The sequence below is a fragment of the Mustela nigripes genome, chromosome 7, assembly GCF_022355385.1.
Source record: "Mustela nigripes isolate SB6536 chromosome 7, MUSNIG.SB6536, whole genome shotgun sequence".
Classification (NCBI taxonomy): domain Eukaryota; kingdom Metazoa; phylum Chordata; class Mammalia; order Carnivora; family Mustelidae; genus Mustela; species Mustela nigripes.
Window position 1 is genome coordinate 115,404,761 of NC_081563.1, and position 20,898 is coordinate 115,425,658.

Consider the following 20,898-nt stretch of genomic DNA (forward strand, 5'->3'; position numbering starts at 1 on the left):
AGGGGCTGAGAATCTCCCTCCTTTGTGTCCGCGGGCTGTCAGTCACTGCGCCCCACACTGGATATGTCGAGGAAGAGGAAGTATTCATGCCAAGAGCAAACACCAAGAGTGGCTTTGGTCAATATTTGTGCTCTTTCCCACCGAGCCTGCTGTTTGCCCCAGGCACGGGGAGGGCCAGGAGGCCAGGAGTAGGGTGTGAGGGAGCGCTGGGCAGGGGGGCTCCGTGCTCTGAGGGGAGGGCTTGCTGGTGTCTGTGGTCCCTGGCAGTTCTGTGGACCCTAGTGGGGATCCAACACAGGATGGGCATGGCCTCTGGGCCTGGCATAGGGGCTATATGGAGTCGGTGGGAGCCATGAAGTGCTCTGGAGGGGGGGGAAGGCTCCAAGTCCCTTTGTGCCTATGCTCCAGCTGAGCCATGCAGAGGGACAGATGGGCTCTCCCTGCCATTACGCTATTGCTTTCTGTGCACAGTAAATGCACAAACACATAGACAACCCTCTCGTCTGTTGCCCTTTGAGTCAGGGCTCGGTGTGTGACCAGGGGCAGGGCTCAGTCAGTGGCTGGGACTAGGGCTCAGTTAGCCTCCTGTTCCTCCTAAAAGGGTCACGTTTCTGACTGCTTAGAGGCACCAGGCTGGAGAGGTTAGTGAGTTAGCCCCCTGGTCTGGGGCAGCCATGTCCTCTGGAGCCAGGCCAGGCCTGGTTGGGGTGATGAGGGGGACCCCCAAAGAGCAGGCCTCTTTCCGCAGATCTCCTGGCCTAGGAGGCCCCAGAGTGGCCCATCCCCAGGGTCTTGTAGCCGTTGGCAGCAGTCTGGTTACGTGGCAGGCCCATCACACATATAAGGATGAAACATTTTGACAAAGGCCATGTTTGCAGGGAAAACACTCGCAACCACAAGCAAACCCGCCCCTCCCTGGGTCCCTTTGCAGCGGGTCCTGCACACCCAGGAGCTTCATAAAGCAGCTTACGCACCTGCCAGGGGGCTCAGGAGGCCTTGGCTGGGGCTGAGAATCCACCTGTCCCAGGAAACCACCTGAGGTAGGAATGGGGATGTGGCTGGCACTCCTCCAGGAAGGAGCCTTGACTTCCCCATCTGTTCAATGGGAATACTACTTAAGACCGCCTTCTACAGAAGGGTCCATTCCTGGTCTTATTTGGGGACTTTGGGCAAGTGCCACTTTGCTGGGCCTCCACTAGCCCATCTCAGCACTGGGCCCTCACACCTGAGTCAGACGCAGACCTGCCTACCAGGCTGGGCTGGGTTGGAAGGGTTGGGGGGGAGGGGAGGCAGAGGTCCGCTTTTAGGACATTCCTCACCTGGTATAGGACGAGACGAAGATCAGAGCTCCCCTGGGTCCTCCTCTGGGTGGGTTTGAACCGCGGGGACACTAGGAGGGGCTGTCACATGGGCTGGACCCCCAGCATCAGGAAACATAGCCCCAGGCCTTGGGGTGGTGGGCCTGGGCTCTCTCCTCAGGGCAGGAAGCGGCTCTCAGCCTACCTCCCCAGGAACCTCATCCTACAGCTGGCTCTAGTTTGCTCTGTGGCCTCAGGCAAGGTCCCATCTTCTCTGAGTCTTGGGTCTCACTTCCAGACCGAATCTCCCTGGGGTTCCTGAGGAAGCAGGCAGGGTGGGCGATCTTTCTTGATGCAGAGACGTGGCACTGACGTGGGGGTTCTCAGACAGGGCTGGTATCACCATGCAGGCCTTGCGACCTCCAAGTGGGGGTGGGGTTCAAGCAGCCTGGAGTGGGGGCACGTCGTGGACAAGCTCTCTGATATTGTCCCCACCCCAGCCCACAGATCTCGGGGGACAGTAGCCAGGACAGCCATGGCTCGGGCGCTCGGGCTGGGTCTGCTGCTAGCGCTGCTGCTGCCGGTGGTTGGCACTTCCCTGCCGGGCACCGTGATCAGACTCAACAAGGCCGTGCTGGGCTACGGTAAGAGACATGCCGCTCGCCTGTGCCCTGGGTGTCTGAGCGAGGGCATGGATATGGCCTCAAGGGTGTGTGTATGTGTATGTGTGTCCATGACCCCAAAAGCCCCATGAGGACCTGGATTTTATCTTATGCGCTGTTGTGTCCCTGGCCCCCAGACAAGATCTGACAAAGTGCCATTCGGCAAACACGAAGTGAATGCCCGCATGGGAGCATGGTCACGTCCCCTGTGCTGGCGTGCGTGGGTGGTTGTGCTCACGTGTCTCTGTGGTGTGGGCATGGTTTGGTTTGACTGACTACTCTTGCTCGTGTTGTCTGGGTACAAGTGCAAATTCATGGGGATGTGCCCATGTGTGTCCTTGAGTGTCGGGGAGGGTGTCTAACCGTGTCCACCATGCCATGGTATGTGTCTGGGTGTGTGTATACGGGTGTGGCCACATTCCCTGGGGGTGTCCATGCGTGTGTGCCCGGCAGGGTTGGTGTGTGCACATGCATGATGGGGGAAGGGTCTAGCACAGGCCAGGAGGGAGTGCCCGGACCTAGATCTCTGTCGGGTCACAGGGAGAAGACCAGCCCTTCTCTGGGCCCCTCGGGCAAGGTCTTTATCCTACGACACTGCCCCATCCTTCCTTCTAAGACCTGCCCAGTCCCTGGAGGAAGGCACAATGAGAAAACTTAGATCCAGGGAGGGACAAAAGCTTCCCCCGGTTGCCACCAGGATCCCACCAAAGTTGGGTCAGGGGTGAGAAATCAGAAGTCACTTCCCCCAAGACTGGATCAAACTCAGATTACAGGGTGAGGCACTCAAGTCAGCCCGCAGAAGAGGCTTTTGGTGGCCCAGGCCACGGAGCATTGAGGCAGCAGCATCCCTGTGGCGCACACACAGCCTCCAGGACCTTGTATCCGGGCAGAGAAGCAGGCAGTGAAGAGGAGTCAGTGACCCGTGTTAGTGACTCATGTTAGTCCATGTCTGGCACATGGTGCCATTCACGGAAGCGACAGGCAGGGACACAAGGCCTTCTGCCTTCCGCTGGCCAGCCTCCCTCTGTCCGTCCTCTGTGAGGCTCCTTTGTCTCCAGCGAGCCATCCCAGGTGCACCTGCCTATGTTCTTGGTGGAAATCCAGCGGGAGGCCCAGGCCGCACACACCTCTTTCTAAGGTGGGGCTGGGTGGCTTCTTCAACAGCGTTTTTCCAATCCCATCTCGCAAGTCCTAGACTTGAAGCCCTGTGTTAGGGGAGCACTGTCAGTGGAGTCCAGGGGCCTGGGTGTGAGTCTTGGTTTAGCCACAGAAGCCCAGGCTGGGGAGGGCTATCGACAACATAGAGACCACGGGCTCCCTGCTCCAGGTTCTAAGCAAACTAAGGCCCAGAGAGGTGCAGTGACTCGCCGGTTCCCATAGTGAGTCTGAGTGAAGTTCAGGGCTCTGGACTCTTCATTTGGTGCTTCCTTCCCACCCCGTCACCCCTTGTCTTCGTTCCACTCGTGTTAAATTGCTTAGTTAGCACCTCCCTCGCCTAGAAGCACAGGTGTGTGAGGAAGTCCAGGGCTCAGGCGCCGGGCGCCTCCGCCTATCCAACTTCGCCTTTGCCGGGTGTCTTCACCTCTCGGTAAACCAGGCACAGGGTCGCAGCTACATCTCTCAGAACAGTGCTTAGCCCAAAGGGGGAGCTAGAGAAGAGACAGTCGTTATTATTACACAGTAAATAGCGACAGTAACAGCCAGCATCCACTGTGCCCTGAGGCTTTAAGGAGACACTATGGGATGGGCACCATCAAAAATCACTGGAAGTTTACAGAAGGGGAAACTGAGGCACAGAGCAGCCACATCAGTAGTGAGTAGCAGAGCTGGGATTGGTACCCAGGATCTGAGGGACTCCAGAGTCCTCAAACTCTGGCCTTCAGAATAGCACCCCCATCTTCTGCCCCCCTCTACTGGGAAATGCTCCTTCTGCTTGGGGACTTGGGGAAGGCTCCTGAAGAGATGGGATTGGATCAGAGTCTCACAAAAGAGCAAAGGATGCTCTTGTGTTTGAGGAGCGGGGCAGACAAGTAAGATTTGGAAAGGCAGAAGCCAAGTGGGAGTGATGTCCCTGTGATGGCCTCCCGGGAACCCCTGCTGTTACTCCCGCCCCGTCCCCATCCAAGGGCCAGGGTGACCCTTCCAGCCTCTGTACCCTCCCCGCCCAAGATGAGGGGCAGATGGTGGAGGGTCGTGTGGCTTTGCTTGGTGGCCCTGGCGGACAGCCTGACCTTATCCTGCTCTGGCCCCACAGTGTCAGAAATCGGCAGAGCCCCTCTCCAGCAGGCCCTGAAGGTCACGGTCCCGTATTTCTTGGACTGGAATGGAGAGGTGCACCAGCCCACCAGGTGAGTGCTCCCACCTAGGGGGGAAAATGCTTCAGCCTGCTGCCCACCTCCCCATGATGAGTACCCCACATAGGAGGGAGCGTTTCCCAACAGCTGGATGAGGCCTTCCCTCCCACCCCTTACGTGAGTGGTCACAGATGATCAAGGAGGTGAGACGGAGATGGAGACTTGGGGGCAGGGGGAGCCTGGTGCCTTTGAATTAATCTTGCCTCCAGGGCACAAGACTGTAGCTCTTGGGTCCCCAGGGCTGGCAGGACCCTTGGCTACTTTTTCCAAAAATGAGACACTAAATTTAGACACAAATTGGAGCCTAAGCACCCCCCACAGAGACTCAAAGGCCAAGGGAGATGGGGGCCATCTCGAACTCAGATCCAAGGGCCAAGGGAGTTGTCCCCAGCCATGTGGGAACAGACTCACTATTGTTGGGTCTCTGGGTTCCCAAGAGAAGTCATATATATATTTAAAATCTACCAAGTTCTGAATGATGACAACTAATTTAAAAACCTTTAAAACATTCAGACACTGGGTGGACCAACCAACAGCTGGGGTGGAGACCCCCAGGGGCGGGGACCCGAGGGTAGGAATGGAGCACAGCTCTTGCGGATGGTGAACCAGGATGACAACGGACACACCCGACAGTCAAGGATTACTCAGTGTTTCAGGCTTGGTCCCACGTGACTGTTGACCCACAGCACCGAGTGTGCTTGCTAGCAGAAGTGGGACTCTATCCAAAGGGGTCTGTCGAGCAAACAGAAGCAGGATCTAGGTCAGCCTGTGTCCCAGAGAGAGTCCCAGAAAAATGTCCACCAAGTGCCAACAGTGAGAGCGTATGAAGGTGGATAATTTTTTTAAAAAAGATTTTATTTATTTATTTGACACAGAGAGAGAAGGATCACAAGCAGGCAGTGAAGTAGGCAGGGGTGGGGGGAAGCAGTCTCCCTGTTGAGCAGAGAGCCCGATGTGGGCCTCGATCCTAGGACCCTGAGATCATGACCTGAGCCGAAGGCAGAGGCTTAACCCACTGAGCCATCCAGGCGCCTGGAAGGTGGAGTTCTGATGTGACTTTTCAAATTTATATCATTTTGTCATGTCAGTTCCCACCCCCACCTATGGTATAGGGGAAAAGATGACTCATTTAGGAAAAAAAGGAAAAGTTACTTAGAAAGTACTTAGCAATCAGCATAGGCAGCTTTGAAAGGAATGAGTTTCCCGTCCCTGGAGGGCTGCCAGCTGAAGCTGTTGACGAGAATGCTGCAAAGGGGATTTCTGTCTTCCATGGATCCCACCTTCCAAGCTTTCCCAAACTCTGTCAGAAACGAAAATCCCTCCAAGACTCATCTCGCACCATCCCTGTATCAGGGTGGGAATCCTCTCTGCACCCTTTCCCTGCCAACTGGTTGTCCAACTACCACGGGACTTACATGACCCCTACGGTGGAGAACTCACTACCTTTTCCTCATCCCACGGTTCCAATAGTCAGAGTTCCTCCTTGCAACCTCAGCAGTGGGGATATGGCTTGTAACAGCCACCTTGGAGTTGATTTCAAGGTTTAATGGGAGCCACGTGTCCACCCTGTAGGATCCAGATTTCGAATGTCCGTGTGTCCCAATTCGACCTGAAATTCATTGCCAATTTTGGGGTACGCATGTTGGTGGCAGCCAATTTTACTTTCAAGGTCTTCCGGTGAGTGAATCTCCTGGTGGGGTGGGCAGAGGGATTTTCAGGGAAGCTCCAAGGGACAGAGTGAGGGGAGAGGGACGAGCAGCTCCCAGGTCCTACGCTCAAGCCTTCCACTCCCTGTCTGGTGCTCTGTCCCCCCTCCCGTGGAGGCATGAGACAGTGAGAATTCAAGATCCTAGGCCCTGCTCTGCAGCCGTGCTGGGCAGCAGGTTCACCCCTGCAGCCCTCAGTGTTCACCCCTGCGGACCTCAGTCTCCCGCTCTGTGAAGTGGGAGGGAACTGCAGCACGGCGCTGGGGAACACAGGGAATGGCTCCATGCTGTCGTTAAAATCACAACCCCCCTTCCACAGTGCGAGCCACAGAGTCTGTGCTCAGTAAATGTCGTTATTAGAATTATTCTTGTGTCCCAGTCACTTTGTATGTGTCTGATTTCCAAAAGATCGCCTGGGCCTCCAGAGGGATCTCTTCGATTTGAACTCGTCTGTGCTGACATGGCCATTGTGTGAGCGCTGGCTGGGGGCCAGGCTCCACTCACGAGGCTACCTCATAGCAAGCTCAGCACAGCTGAGAGAGAGGGGCCGTCACTCTCATGTTCATTCGACAGAAGAGGAAACTGAGACTCAGGATGGGAAGTGGCCGGCCCAGGGTGTCACAGGGAGAGGGTTTTGGGAGCCAGAGTTCACACCCATCTGCTGCAATGTCCGTCACCTTGAGTGGAGTTTGGAGGTCCCTGAGCCTGCCCCCGGGGGGGCCATGTCATGCTGAGTGGGGGTCTTGCCTGTGTCAAATGGAGGGCAGGCCCAGACTGGGGGAGAGGACTGGGGGGCGGAGTTTTCAGGGTGGGCTGTGCTGGGTGATGCCTCTGGGGCTCAGGAATGGGTGTCCCGCAGAGTCCCCGAGCCCCTGGAAATGACGCTGCCTGTGGTACTGCTGGCTGATGCCCGCGTAGCCCAAGGCTCCATCGGGACCCCCGTGGTCAGCATCTCTGCCTGCTTCCCACTCTTCAACAACGCCCCTGTGTTTGAGGGCAGCGCCGGGTGAGTGCCTGGTGGGGCTGGGCTGCAGGGTCCATCCCCAAGGCTGTGGTGCCATTTCTTGAGCTTCCTACTCCAGCCTTCACCCAGGTGCCACGAGGGGCTTGAGAGACCCCCAGGATCACACCTGTTTTATGGCTGAGGACACTGAGGCTCAGGGAAGGAGAGGGACTTGTCCCCTCTCCCGCACCCCCAGTGCCCCGCCCCCACCCAGCAGCCCATGGCACACCAGCCATTGCCGTAGTACTCAGGGAGGATGCTGGCCTGATGCGGCCACTGCGGGCCTCAGGGGCAGTCCCTCCCTGCAGGGATGGGGATTCTGAGGTCCAGGGGGCTGGGACCCGTCAACCTGTCAATTTCACTGTGAGTCAAATCCGTGGCTCCCACCTCTGGAGCCCCTGTTTGTTGTGTGCAGAGCAGGTTCTAAGCCCTTTGCTACACCACAGTAGCCCAGCCAGGAAGACGTAAGGATTCCCTCCATTTTACGAATGGAGGCACAGAATAGGTAAGTGACTTGCCTAAGTTTATACCACTGGCGAACGGTGGAGCGCGTTTGAGACCCGGTAGCCTGACTCGCCTCCTTTCACACGTCAGCTAGGTGGGCATTTGGAGCTGGCCTTTCCCCCAGAGGGGGCTGGGCATCAATCCCCCCGTGCTCATGTCCTGTGGCCCTCTCCATCCTCATGGGCAGCAGTTGCTCATGGAAAGGGAAGCCCAGAAGTTAATGGCATTAAAAACTCAGCTGCCGTCTCCCCACCTCCTCTGAGGCACAGTCAGGGAGCTTGGGCTGCAGCTTGGATCAACACTTATGAATGGATAATTCAATGGTGATACACACAGTCTCACACACACACACACACACACACACACACACACAATGGAAATTTACTCAGCCATAAAAAAGGATGAAATCTTATCATTTGCAATGACACGGTTGGAGCTCGAGAGTATAATGCTAAAAGAGATAAATCAGCCAGAGAAAGACGAAAGAGAGAGAGAGAGGCAAACCAAGAAACAGATGCTTAATTAACTGAAATTTAAATAAAAACTTCAAGGAACCCCAAGGAACCGTGGTTTGCTATGGATCCTTGCTGAGAAACCACTCACATGCATCTCCCATTGTTCAGAGGGGAAACTGAGGTGCAGAATCAGGAAGGGGCTTTACTGGGTGTGTCACAGAGAACTGGAGCCCAAGCAGGGAGCACCACAGCTTACCGGGCTCAGAGCGGCCATGAAGCCCTCCGGCCGGGAATGTGGCTGAGTCTGGCCTTTGCAACATCTTCTCTGTCTCTCCTAAGCCTGGCCTCATCATCACTTTTGGCCACTTCCAAGTCCCAAAACCAGTGACCTCTTCTTTGAGGCTCGGCTTCCTCATCTGTGGGGATAGTGGTGCTGGTACTGTGTCTGGCACTTGGCAAGGTGTGGAATGGGGCTCCTGGCCCCCTGGCTTAGGGGAGAAGACACTTCTGTTTCCGACGGTGGCTCTGCCAAGAGAAATGGGCCTGAATGCGTGACCCGGAGCTTAGGAACACCTCCTCTCTCTCGTTCTCTCTCTCTCTCAGTGTGGCGCCGGGGCTGCTGGTGCCGGTGCAGAAGCACATCACAGCTGTGCTGCGGAATAAGGTAAAGGACCAGCTCTCCCGGGACGGAGGACCTTCTAACCTCAAAAGATGTGGTGGATGAACGGGGGATTGTAGCCATGGGAGAGGTTGCGATTCTTACTGCTTTTTAAATTTTTTTAAGAAAGATTTAATTTATTTATTTGAGAAAGAGACAACAGAAGCAAGGGGAGGGGCAGAAAGAAAGGAACAAGCAGAGCCCCCCTCCCCCGCCCACTGAGCAGGGAACCTGATGATGCAGGGCTTCATCCCAGGACCCTCAGAATGCGACCTGAGCTGAAGTCAGATGCTTAGCCGACTGAGCCACCCAGGTGCCCTGTTTCTCCGTTGTCCCATGAGGGTAGAGAGAGGCTGGGGTGAGGGTCCAGGGCAGTGATGAAGAGGCCCAAATAAGGTCAGGTTCGGGGTGGGGGGAGCACTGCAGCGGAGGGAGGCTCAGGCTCTGGGCCAGCCCCAGTCTCATGCTGGAGGCTGGGGGGAGGCAGTGCTTTCAGGGGCCCCATGGCCGCTGAAAGAGACAAAATGAAAGTGGACAAGAGCGTGGGCACTGGAGCCGGGGGTGGCTTGGTTTTGAATCCTGCTCCACACCTTCCCAGCTGGGACATTTGGACGAGTCACCGAACCTCCCTCCACCCCCAATTCCACACCTGTGCTGCAGAGAGTAAACTTCCCTTCCTGGGCATGCCCCCCCCCAACCTGGAGTGGTTGAGAGGTGGGGCACATTAACATCTGGGAGGAGTTTAGAACAGTTTGGCAGAGTGAGAGATGGTGCCCCTCGGGCTAGGGTCCCACTGCTGGGGGAAGTTGGGGAGCCGCTTGTCCATCTCTGCCCCTTCCCACCCCACCCCATCTGCTGATTCGGTCCCTACAGCCTCAGATCCACCCACCTGATGCTGTCCCATACCCATCGGGGGTGGGCCCCAGCATTCCCATCCTGCAGATGAGAAGACTGAGGCCCGAGGGTTGAAGGCAGCTCAGCCGGACCTGGCCCTCTCCTCTGCTGCCTGGCCTCCCCTGGCCCAGCCTCCTCAGTTCTGCCTACACTGGGCTGTGACCACCCTTGGCCTTGTAGTCACTCCTCTTGAAGTCCCACCTTCGATCATACTGACCCCAGCTTAATATTCTTCTCAGACTGCCCACCGTACCCGGGAGAACTCCAGTCTTGCTCACTGACCACCACCTGCCTTCCCTGCCTGTAGCACTTCCCCTCCGCTGGCCCTCTGGGTCCCAGTGCAGCAGGCTCCCTGCCTCAATTGTTCTGGCCCAGCTGTGACCCCCTTGGGTGTGGCCCCCTGCTCCTGTTCTTTTCTGCATGCCCATGGGCCCTAGCTTCTCTGAATTCTCAGGGCCCAGGAGAGGTGCTGGAAGATGCTGGCTAGATGGTGGAGGAAGGGAGAGATGCCAGGCCCAGGACTAGGACCCTAGACTCTCCCGGCCTCACCCCGCCAGCCCCAGAGCCTTCCTCACCAGCCTCCCCTTCTGTCTTGCCACAGCTGTGCCTAAGCGTCTCTAACCTGGTGCAAGGCCTTAACGTCCACCTGGGAACTTTAATTGGTAAGACCTGGGAGCCGGAGGGGAGGGGAGACTGGGGCCCCTGAGCCCTGCTGGGACCCCCAAGACTCTTCAAAGATCCCCCCTAGTCAGGGTTGACCTCTGGGAGAGCAATCATAAGATGACTGAACAATTCTTGATGAACTCAAGGAATTTCCGAATTCTAGAATCGAGTCTTCCAATGTTTAGTGTGTGTGTGCAAGTGTGCAAGCGTGTGTGTGTCTGTGTGTCTGTGTGTGTGTAGTTCATTCCATTTGCAGCTCTCTCCTCCCCTGCCTGGAGACTCAGAGACCCCATCCTCCCCTGACTGTGCTCCCACATCTCCCACAGTGTCTGGCGGGCTCTCCCCCTGCACTCTGGGGCTCAGGCTCTCACATTCCATTTCCTGCTGCACCCCTTCTCCTGGAGGTCTCATGGGCTCCTCTGACTCAGTGTGTGCTCAGCAGAACTCAGGCTCATCTACTTGCAAGTGTCCCCGCCCCCACTCCCCTTCTCAGGGGCCACGCCCCCCACCCAGAGGCAAGCCTCTCCCTCCTCTCCACCTGCTGTCAGGCTAGTAGTCGGCCTCTGGTCTTCCCGGGGATCTTCCTATCCAAGGCGGACGAGGGATGAGGCATATACTAGGAGAAAGCCCTGTAGGCTAATCCCCCCACAAGGAGACCCCGAGACAAAATGTGGACGTAAGAGGCTCGGATGCGGCGGGTCCTCGGGACTCGGGTGGGGAAGGCACCCAGCAGCACAGAGAAGGAGGATGTGCTTGGGAGCAGGCACTGCGGTGTGCAACTGGGGCTCACTCCCCCCGAGGGGCTCTTGGGAACTAAGGGGTCTGCACCTGTGTCCTCCCTGATGGGCAGGAGCCAGGCTATACTTGGGCCAACCTGCACTACTCATCAGTCGCCTCTCTACCACCGCCCATGCCTTCCTCCCCGGCTGCAGGCTGGGTCCCCAGGTTCATAGCTACCACGCACGGTCCACGCAGAAGCGTGGCCTTGGTGGTGGCCTAAACAAGGCTCGATCAGGACTTCATCTCACAATATGAAGCTAAAAGCTACGAAAGCAGGCCAGCCTCATCTTCTTCTTTTTATTTTTTATGTATTTGTCTTAACATATAGTGTATTATTTGTCCCAGAGGTACAGGTCTGTGAATCATCAGGCTTACACGCTTCACAGCACTCACCGTAGCACATATCCCTCCCCAGTGTTAATAACCCAACCACCCTCTCCCCTCCCCCCCAGCAACTTTCAGTTTGTTTTATGAGATTAAGAGTCTCTTATGGTTTGTCTCCCTCCTGATCCCATCTTATTTCATTTTTTCTTTCCCTACCCCCATGACCCACCACCCTACCTCTCAAATTCCTCATATCAGAGAGATCGTATGACAATTGTCTTTCTCTGATTGACTTATGTCGCTCAGCATAATACCCTCTAGTTCCATCCATGTCGTTGCCAATGGCAGGATTTCATTTCTTTTGATGGCTGCATAGTATTCCATTGTATACATATACCACAGCCTTGTCTTCTTTTCAGTAGTACTCATCAACATTAACAACGACACTGGTGACCCCCTGCCTGTCCCCAAACCAGCCAAAAATGCTTTCTTTGTTGATTTGGGAGGTAACATGTGCTCGGGGAGCTCTGAGTAGAATCCAGGCTTTCCTGTTTCCCCACACACCTATCTGAAGATGCTCCTGTTTGAACCACACTTTCTTCTATCTGACGGCTTTGCCTGGGATTCTAGCACTTTCCCTGGGTCACCATCACTGATTTTGGAAACTCCAGAGCTATCGACTGCTGTGAGCTGCACTTGGCAATTGGTCGGTTTTCCTTTGTGCCAGGGATTTACATCTGACGGTGATACAGCATGGGACAGGTGCATGAGAATGGGTGTGTGGGGACAGGAGGCAGGGGCCATGCTGCTCCTCAGCTGGGAGGGACGGCCGGCAGCGTCCACGTTTATCTGCGTTGGGTTCTGTAGTGAATCTTTCCACATCAAGCTAGCTTTAGCTTTCTTGTGCCAACTTCTAACAACAGTCCCATGAGATGGCATCAGTATCCCTGATTAATAGATGGGGAGTTGCAGCTCTGAGCCTAAAATCCTCAGTGTGGTGTGAGAGTCATCCACTGACAGACTTGCACTGGTTTTCTCCTGCTCTCATGTCCAGCCACTGCCCTGCCCACATTTCATGGCCCACCTCACAGTCCCTTCAGGGAACATTCCTTCATGATACCCACTCCCCTCAGTGCCACAACCTGCCTATTACCTTAACAGGAGGCACCAAGAGGGCAAGGAGAAGGATCTGGAATCGGAGGATATAAAGTTAAATTCTGGCCTTGTGTCTCCATTGCTGTGTGATCTTAGTGAAGTCACTCCATCTCTCTGAGCCTATTTCAATCCAAAAAAAATGGGCTCAGAATTCCCATTTCTCCCATGTGCTGCTACCAGACAGCCAGGTGAAGGGCCTGGAGGACAACAGGCTCAATAAACATTCGTCCCTCCCTTCTTCCTCAGTGTGGCGATCTCCATCAGGACGTCTTATAACTGGGTTCCCAGCAAAGACCGGCTCTTACTCTTTTCTTTGAGGAACTGAAAACAATCTAGTAAAGGAAATCTAGGCTTTCAGGCCTCAGGGATTGTATTTATGAGTCATGGGTACCTAGAGTGTGGGCTGGCAGGAGTCACTAAAAAGCACAACTTAAAAGGCCATTCAATCACCTAGCAACATGCCTGGCAAAATACAGTATAATGAGCGCCAGTATTTCCTATAGTGTCATTAGCGCCATTTTACAGATGAAGAAACTGAGGCAGTCCGCCTTGAGAGCTGTGCCCTTAACTAAGCTATAATGGCACTCTGTAAAGAAAACAGAGAAGGACCCGAAGCGACACCCAGCTTCATTGCAGCTTTACTGAGGGAGGGACAGACGGGAGGCCCTTTGTCTCTGCGGAAGAAAATACTGAAAAAAATAAATTTGAGATTTTTGGGCTATATTTTTTTTCCATCCTTCAAAAAATGTCTATATGTTCACAGTGAATATGTATTATTTTTAAATTTTTCATGTTTTTATTCATTTTAAAAACACGGAGTCCTGTATTCTTTTTCATGTCCTGTCCTCTGAGTCACAGTTATGGGACCACCACCAAACTCGAGATACAGAACATCTCACCAGCCCCTCAAGTCCCTCTGAGCTGTCCCCTGCTGCCACCACCCCAATCTTTGACAGCCTACTGAGCTGTAGAAATGAATCATAGTGTATTGCTTTTATCACAAGAAATTACCAAAACATTAGAGGAGATAAAATTAAATCCAGAAGAGACATAGAAAATCCAGCAGAAATCTGATGTGTGTGTGTGCATGCACACACCCTTGGTCATTTGGAAAAGCCGGGCTTTCCTGACCATGGGGCTGAGCCTTCATCTGCCACACTGGCTAGCCTCACCGCTTCCAGGGATACGGTTCCCACAAGGCACTTGCCCTTTGCAACCTTCCCAATCAGAATATGTTGAGCAAGGTACCTGGGTGGCTCAGTGGGTTAAGTCTCTGCCTTTGGCTCAGGGCATGATCTCAGGGGTCCTGGGATGGAGCCCCGCGTCCGGCTCTCTGTTCAGTGGGGAGCCTGCTTCCACCTTTCTCTCTCTGCCTGCCTCTCTGCCTCCTTGTGATCTCTGTCTGTCAAATGGATAAATAAAATCTTAAAAAAAAAAATATGCTGAGCTTTGGGGGAAACTTGCCCTATAGGAACTGGACTCTCTTCTGTGCCTCCTCGAAGGGCTCCCTGAGGGTGTCTTGGGGAGCCCCTGCTCCGTGCTTCTGCACTGCATGGCTCCAGGGGTGCGTGACTTTGGGTTTCTGTAGGAGGACTGTGTGATTAGGTGGAGAGAGAATGTGGTTTTACAGCCAAGGAGACCAGATACATGAACCTGGGCACAACTGAACTCATCAAAGTGTGCGTGCGCGTGCGCACCCGTGTGTGTGTGTGTGTGTGTGTGTGTGTGTGTGTGTGTAAAATGGGCCCCTAATCTTACAGGATCACGGTGATGACTGAATGGGACAGTGTTAGTCAAATGTCCAGGCCTGCATACGTGTGAGCGCCATTCTTTTTCTGTGGGTCCTTCTTGCTTTTTTCCTTCCTTCTAATTCCGTGTCTCTCATCTTCCACTGATTAGGAAAACAAAAACCCTAACTGTTAGTACTGTCTTAACAAGAGTCCGTAGGCACCGAGTGGCTGATTCCTGGGTGTGTGAGTTTTGCAACTGAAGGTCCCTTACTCAGAGGCCTTTTTTTCCTTTTCTGTTCCTTGGCCTGGGTCTGGCTAACCAAAGTTGTCCGATAATGGAGTTTTCTGGATCAGTGAGGCTTTGGTGGAGAAGGCTAAGTGTACCATCTTTTCTTTTTAACCTGCTCTTATTGAGGCCTCACCCCTGTGGGTCCGGAGTCCCAGATCCGCTACTCCATGATCAATGCACCCACTGTCACTGAGGACTACATTTCCTTGGACGTCTGTGTAAGTGCTGCCTTGTCTGCCCAGAGTTGGTGGGGGGCTTGTTGCCTCTGGAGTCCTTGGGGTCCTGGGACATTCCTAGAGGAGCAGGGGTGTTGAAGGGACAGGAGGTGGAATGGCATTTAGAGGCGGACACGGGTGTGAGGCCAGTCGGGTGGGGGGCGTCTGAGAGCCCAGGGTTGGGGACGGAACTGTCACCCTACTGAGGCGACCGCTTCTCTCCCTTTCGCCACTCACCCGCCCCACAGGCCATTCTCTTCCTCCTGGGTAAGCCCATCGTCCTGCCCGTGGAAGCCACCCACTTTGTGCTGCCCACTCATGTGGGGGCCACTGGTGCCATGGCAACCGTGGGCCTCTCCCAGGACCTCTTCGACTCTGCCCTCCTGCTGCTGCAGAAGGCTGGTGCCCTCAACCTGGACATCACGGGGCAGCTGGTGAGGGTCGGACCCACTGCCCCGAGAGCGGGGGACAGGCGTGCCCTGTGGCCCAGCCCAAGGAGACCCCACAGGGGCCAATCTGTGGGTGGGGCTGCCCGAGTTCTGGGGACACAGGGTGGCTGTTGAAAAGGTGGAAAGGGGGCCGAGGGGAGGCAAGAGATGTTTGAGCTTGAGGAGTGGCTGCCCTAAACCCTGTTGGGACGTGGGGGCTGATTTCAGAAGTCGGAGGACAATCTGCTGAACACGTCCGTTCTGGGCCAGCTCATCCCTGAGGTTGGTGACACTTTTAGTCATTTCAGGGACTGAGACCCGGGACTGGGGTGGGAGGTTCTCTGACTGGGGGCCTGCGCTGGCTGGGATCTGTCCCCCGTGGGCTTCAGCTTCTGTCCTTACCTCTGTGTCTTCCCTACCCCAGGGATGCTCCCCCTCACCCCCGCCATTCCCCTCTTTCTGTGCCTTTGTCCAAGCGCTGCCGTCTGCCTGAAGGGCCCTTTCTGCTTCCCTTTCTCTTTCTCCATCTTCAAGACCAAGCCCACTGATGGCTTCCTAGGGGAGGACCCAACCCCCAGTCTGGTCCAGGAGCCTCTTTGAGCTCCCACAGCCCCTGAGCTACTGTCCCTCCTGGCACAGATCATACAGGCTGTGCCCGTCTTCATGCCTGCCACCCCGTTCAGGCTGGGTGCCCCTGAGGGCAGGGGCCTGAGGGGGACACACCTCTGTGGCCCAGTTGCGTATGATCGGTGGCTTGATCAGCGTCTGAGGCACGATGCACAGAGAGCCACCCAGACTTTGCCCCTAGGTGCACTCCTCCCTCTCTCCTCCTCCATTCCCCCAGGTGGCCCGCCAGTTCCCTGAGCCCATGCCCGTGGCACTCAAGGTGCGGCTGGGTGCCACACCCGTGGCCACACTTCATACCACCAATGCCACAATTCAGCTGCAGCCCTTCGTGGAGGTCCAGGCTGTGGCCTCCAACTCGGCTTTCCGGTCCCTCTTCTCCTTCAATGTGGTGAGTGAGGTGGGCTGGTGGGGCTGGCTGTGACTCCCAAGATCTCACTTCCTGCCCCACTTTCCTCACTTGCTCTGCTCTATCCACAGTGGTGTCCTTGCTGTTCCTTCTCTCTGCCATGACATTCCTGCCACAGGCCCTTTGCACGTGCTGTTGGACCCTGCGCCTAGGACACTCTTCCCCTAGCCCTTGGCATGGCTAGCTTCTCTTCATCTTTCCATCTCAGCTTAAACGTTGCGGCCTTTTTCAGGGCAGCCTTCTTGGACCACCCTGAGAAAGATGGTCCCATTAGCCCCTCACCCCCTCCATGCTACCACTTCCAGGCACCTGCTCCTAAGGACCCTGTCTGGTTACTTTGGTCACTGTTCATCTCCTCTCCTGGCCTGGGAGGGTTCCCAAGGGCAGAGGCCTGGTCTGTCTCGTTCACATTGTGCTGTGTGCAGGGACTGGCACGTACGGATGCTCCTTGAACACCTGAATTGGTCAGGGAATGGGTGAGAGCCGGTGGCCTGCTGAGGGCTCCTCTGTGTTCTCTGACCTTGCTCTCCCTTTATGCCCAGGTTGTGAACTTAAGCCTCCAGCTCTACATGTCCAATGTGAAGCTTCAGGGGACCACATCTGTGCTGGGGTAAGCAAGGCCTCCTGGGTCCAGCAGCCTCAGTGTGTTCCTCTGTGCAGTGGGCCTGCAGCCACGCATCATAGTGTCACCTGTCGCAGCGTCAGTCAGAAGAGCCTGGGAGGCAGCACGTGTGGTGTGGTGAAAAGGGAGATCTAGGCCCCAGCCCTGACCCTCCTGTTTCGTTTTCAGGGATATCCAGCTTACCGTGGCCTCCTCCAATGTGGGCTTCATTGATGTGAGTGTGGGGCTGGGATCTCCAGAGACCCCTCCCTGTGTAGGACAGGCCTTGAAGCCATGTGCTAGCACACCATGATAAAGCTTCCTCCCAGGGTGCTCGGTAACAGTGGTCAGTCGAGGGTTCACCCATCAGATGGGCTGTCAGCCGTCAGTCGGCCGGTCAGCCTTGGTTCCTCAGTGGGGTCGGTCAGTCGGCCAACTTGTCCCTGCCAGGTGGGTGACGACTGGTCAGTCCAAGAATCTCGGAGTGTATTGGTAAATCTGACAAGCCAGTGTCCCACGGGGCTAGCTGCTCCTTCGGCCACGTGATGCAGCTGGGTCCTTAGCCACCAAGCAGCCCTTCACTGGCCAGCCTCTCAGTCCCTAAGGCCACCCACCATCAGTCCATCATCCATTGGTCAGCACTAGCAAGGTGGCTGGGCACCTGGCATTGGGCAGTCTACCAGCCACCTGTCGGCCGTGTGGCATCTGTCAGGCCAGTGCTGGCCTCTGTCTCCTCCCAGAAGGGGTAGCTGGACTCTGCTTGAAGGCAGGACAGGGGTGACCTGCCCTCCTCTCCCGACCTGTGTCTCTGCTTTTTGTGTGTCTGTCTGTGTCTGTCTGTGTGATCACGCGTCGCCCATCTGTCCATCTCTCCTGGCCCCTCACTGGAGCGGGCCAATGGCCCCCGCATTCTCTGATGACATGGCTACAGACAAACCAAGTGCGCCCGCTCATGGACACCCTGTTCCAGAAGCCCCTGCTCAATCACCTCAATGGTGAGCCCTGCCCCCCACGCTGGTGGTTCCCCGGGGTCCCCTCCTGACACACTATGGCCCCACGTTCCCTTCCGGGCACCTTCCCACCTCCCGGGCTCAGAGGTGAAGAGGGTGGGAGTTTTTCAGTTTTTTCTCCTCCCTAAACCTCAGGTTTCCCTTCTGTAGAGTGAGTATAATAATGATGACCCCCCTCCCTGGCCACATGGGGGGCTCTGTGTCACAGTGCACACGAGGACCTCACATGGGGCTGGCTCCCAGCGGGGCTCCTGGTGGGTTGAGCTCAGTTTCTCCTTCCCCTCCTGCAGCTCTCCTGGGCATGGGGATTGCCCTCCCCAAGGTCGTCAACCTTCGCTATGTCAACTCTGAGGTCTTCGTCTACGAGGTGCGTCTTTGGGTTTTCTCCACCCTCAGGGGAAGGCTGGGCTTGGGGAGGCAGAACTACCTCTTGTCCTCCCTCCCCGCCAGTACCAGCAGTGGGGTCACAGGCTTAGCCAGGCCTGGGAGTGTCCGCTCTTCCTGCTGAGACCATGCCATGAATTGTTAGCTGTTACGAGATGGAAAATTTAGGAAGTCCAGAGACACTGGGGCAAAGGGCTCGCCAACCCTTTAGTCCTCGTCAGATATCATGCCAGGCCACGTTCAGCAGCTTCCGTCAACCTGTGATCTGTGCCCTAGGGTGGGCACAGCCCTTTGGTGTCTGGCTTTATACACAACCCCCTGCAGGCTGGATGGGGGATGGGGGATGGGGGCCTTCCTGACCCTTCTGAAATCACTATCTGTGGTGAGAAGTTGTGGGCCCAGGGGAAGTTCAGTCACCACTGCCCAGGGTGACTTCTTCCTGTTTCTCCTGGGATCAAAAAAAAAGATTCTATTCACTCAACAAGACACGCATAGGACAGGAAGTTTAGCCAAGGTCCCACATGCCCAACATCTGCATGTTATTCAGATCCTCCAAGAGGGACCCACTGATGTTTTTCCAGCTATGATGCCCTGCTTACTTAAGAACTATGGTCCCAAGTCCCTTGAGGGACCTGCCCTCCACCCTGTAAAAAAGCAACAGTAGGCATATGTTGGAGCCTGGGCTGTTAGTGGGAATTCCCCAAGACTCTCGCAAACAGGCACGGTCGGGGGCTGACCCAGCCTGGTACTCAGAAGTCCAGCCAACTGAGTCCAAAGTCAAAGGTCTCTAGACCAGCACTGTCCAAAACAATGTTCTGTGAAGATGGAAGTCTGCACAGTCCAGTGCAGTAGCCATGGTCAGCCACTGGGCCCAGGGGGCTGTTGGGCACTTGAAATGTGGCTAATGAAGCTATGAAGCTGAATTGTAAATTTTATTTAATTTTAATTGGTTCTAATTTAATAACGGTTATGGTATTGGACCATGAGCTACTCATGGGCAGGGCTGGGTCTGCCTTGTTCCTAGCAGATGGCACAGGGCTTAACTTAGGTCAGAGGCTTGGCTTAGAGCAGAGGCTCAATGAAGATTTGTTGAATGAATGAATGAATGAATGAATGGATGATCAGCAGGCCCTGAGCACGTTTCTGCAGTGCTGTGTAGAGAGCAGAGGACATGTGTGAGGTTCCTGGCTCTGCTGGGGAGACTTGCACCCAGAGAAGACGCTCAGTGTTCGGACTCCCAGTCCTAACACAGCGCTGGTCCCCGCCACGCCCACCAGATTGTGTCACTGGGGGATCTGCCCCTGTGCTCTGGCTGTGTCCCCATTGTGGGCTTGCAGGGACAGCAGGAAACTGAGGCTGAAAGAGGCAAAGGACTGTCCTCAGGACATACCCAGCAAGAGTGGCAGAGCGTGAGCTCAAAGCCAGGCTGATAGGGCAGCTGGGGGTCCTATTAGTCCTCAGGTGGCCTCCAGCCTGGCCCACGGTTTTCTTTGCCCTCCAGGGCTACGTTGTGGTATCCAGCGGACTCTTATACCAGCGCTGAGGGGGGACCACCAGGAGGAAACCGAGGCAAAGCCACGCTGAGCCATCACCAGCGAGCTGGATGACCTAGCCAGGCCGCTCCATCTTCTCTGAATGCCTGAGCACGCCTCCCTGCCCTCCTACCCTTTCCCTCCCCATTTCGCTCCCCTGCCCTCCTTCTGCCCACCCCCTTCCCTCCCCCTCCTGGGATGTGAGCAGTAGGTCGCTCTGCTCCTCCAGGCTGTACCGACCTGCCCCCTCTCGCATTAAACATTTTCTCTTGAGCCACAACTTCCAGCCAGGCCTGGTGAACTTGGCACAAACCTGAGGCTAGCTGCCTCCATCCGGTTCTTGGGTCCTGTTTGTCCCTGGAGCCACCAAAGCCACCCGCAGAAGAAGAGCATGTTACCAGGTCTCTGCGGACCAGATCTGTTGCCTCCCTCTCCTGCTTGCCCAGGGAAGCTTGGATTTTGAAAGGGGGCCCTTGGAGAGCAGCAGAATGGCTGGAAGTTACCAATACCACAGTGACCTTTGACACGTCTTGTCCTCAACTGGTGGCACCCCCCTTCTACAGTGTCACACCCCGTCTTGTTTCTAGAACCTCAGAGAAGCCCTACAAGGCAGGCAGGCTTGTGGGGTTCCATGTGGCAGAGGTGAAGACTGAGGCCCAGCCAGGAGAGCCACATGGCGGGTCTCAGAGCAGGATTTGACAGCAGATGCCTAAGCCCAAGCCTTCCTGAGCTCCAAGAATAAGATGTCCAGTCCCACTCCCCACCCTCCACCCCCACATCTGGGGCTTGCCCTGGGGTCACAAGCCTCAGGTGACAGGGAGTGCACTGCCTTCTTAGACAGCCTCTCTGTCTTGGCCTTACTTGGACCACAGGCAAATGTCTGTAGGAAGGAGGGGGCCTGCTTCCTGGGGCTGTGGCCCCACAAGCCAGTCTCACTCCTTACCTCTACAAGCTCTCTGAACCCCGTGGGTCAGCACGACCAGATGGCCTAGGGAAGACAAGGGACGCAAACCGTGACAGGCAAAAACCATGTGATATTTTTCCCCTTGATAACCTAAACTCTTAGACAGACAGAGTGTTCCTTCCTGCCTAGATATACAGGCTTCACGTTCTGTTTATGTTTCTCGGGGGGTGAAAGGTGCCTGAATTCCAACCCTCAGTGAGCAAGGGCTTTGGGACAGTGGGACACTAGCCTGTCTCCCTCTAAGGCTTACGGGTTC

General features: G+C 55.6%; 1 protein-coding gene across 1 annotated transcript; it reads left to right on the forward strand.

The window, feature by feature from the left end:
* Positions 1 to 1,833: 1,833 nt before the first annotated feature.
* Positions 1,834 to 19,689, forward strand: BPIFB2 (BPI fold containing family B member 2). The gene is made up of 15 exons (XM_059407685.1): positions 1,834 to 1,942; positions 4,215 to 4,308; positions 5,887 to 5,991; positions 6,880 to 7,026; positions 8,586 to 8,646; positions 10,136 to 10,196; positions 14,602 to 14,693; positions 14,939 to 15,124; positions 15,347 to 15,400; positions 15,963 to 16,133; positions 16,694 to 16,761; positions 16,942 to 16,987; positions 17,684 to 17,747; positions 18,053 to 18,129; positions 19,648 to 19,689. Exons 1-15 carry the CDS (start codon positions 1,834 to 1,836, stop codon positions 19,687 to 19,689), a joined length of 1,377 nt encoding a protein of 458 aa, XP_059263668.1.
* Positions 19,690 to 20,898: the final 1,209 nt, after the last annotated feature.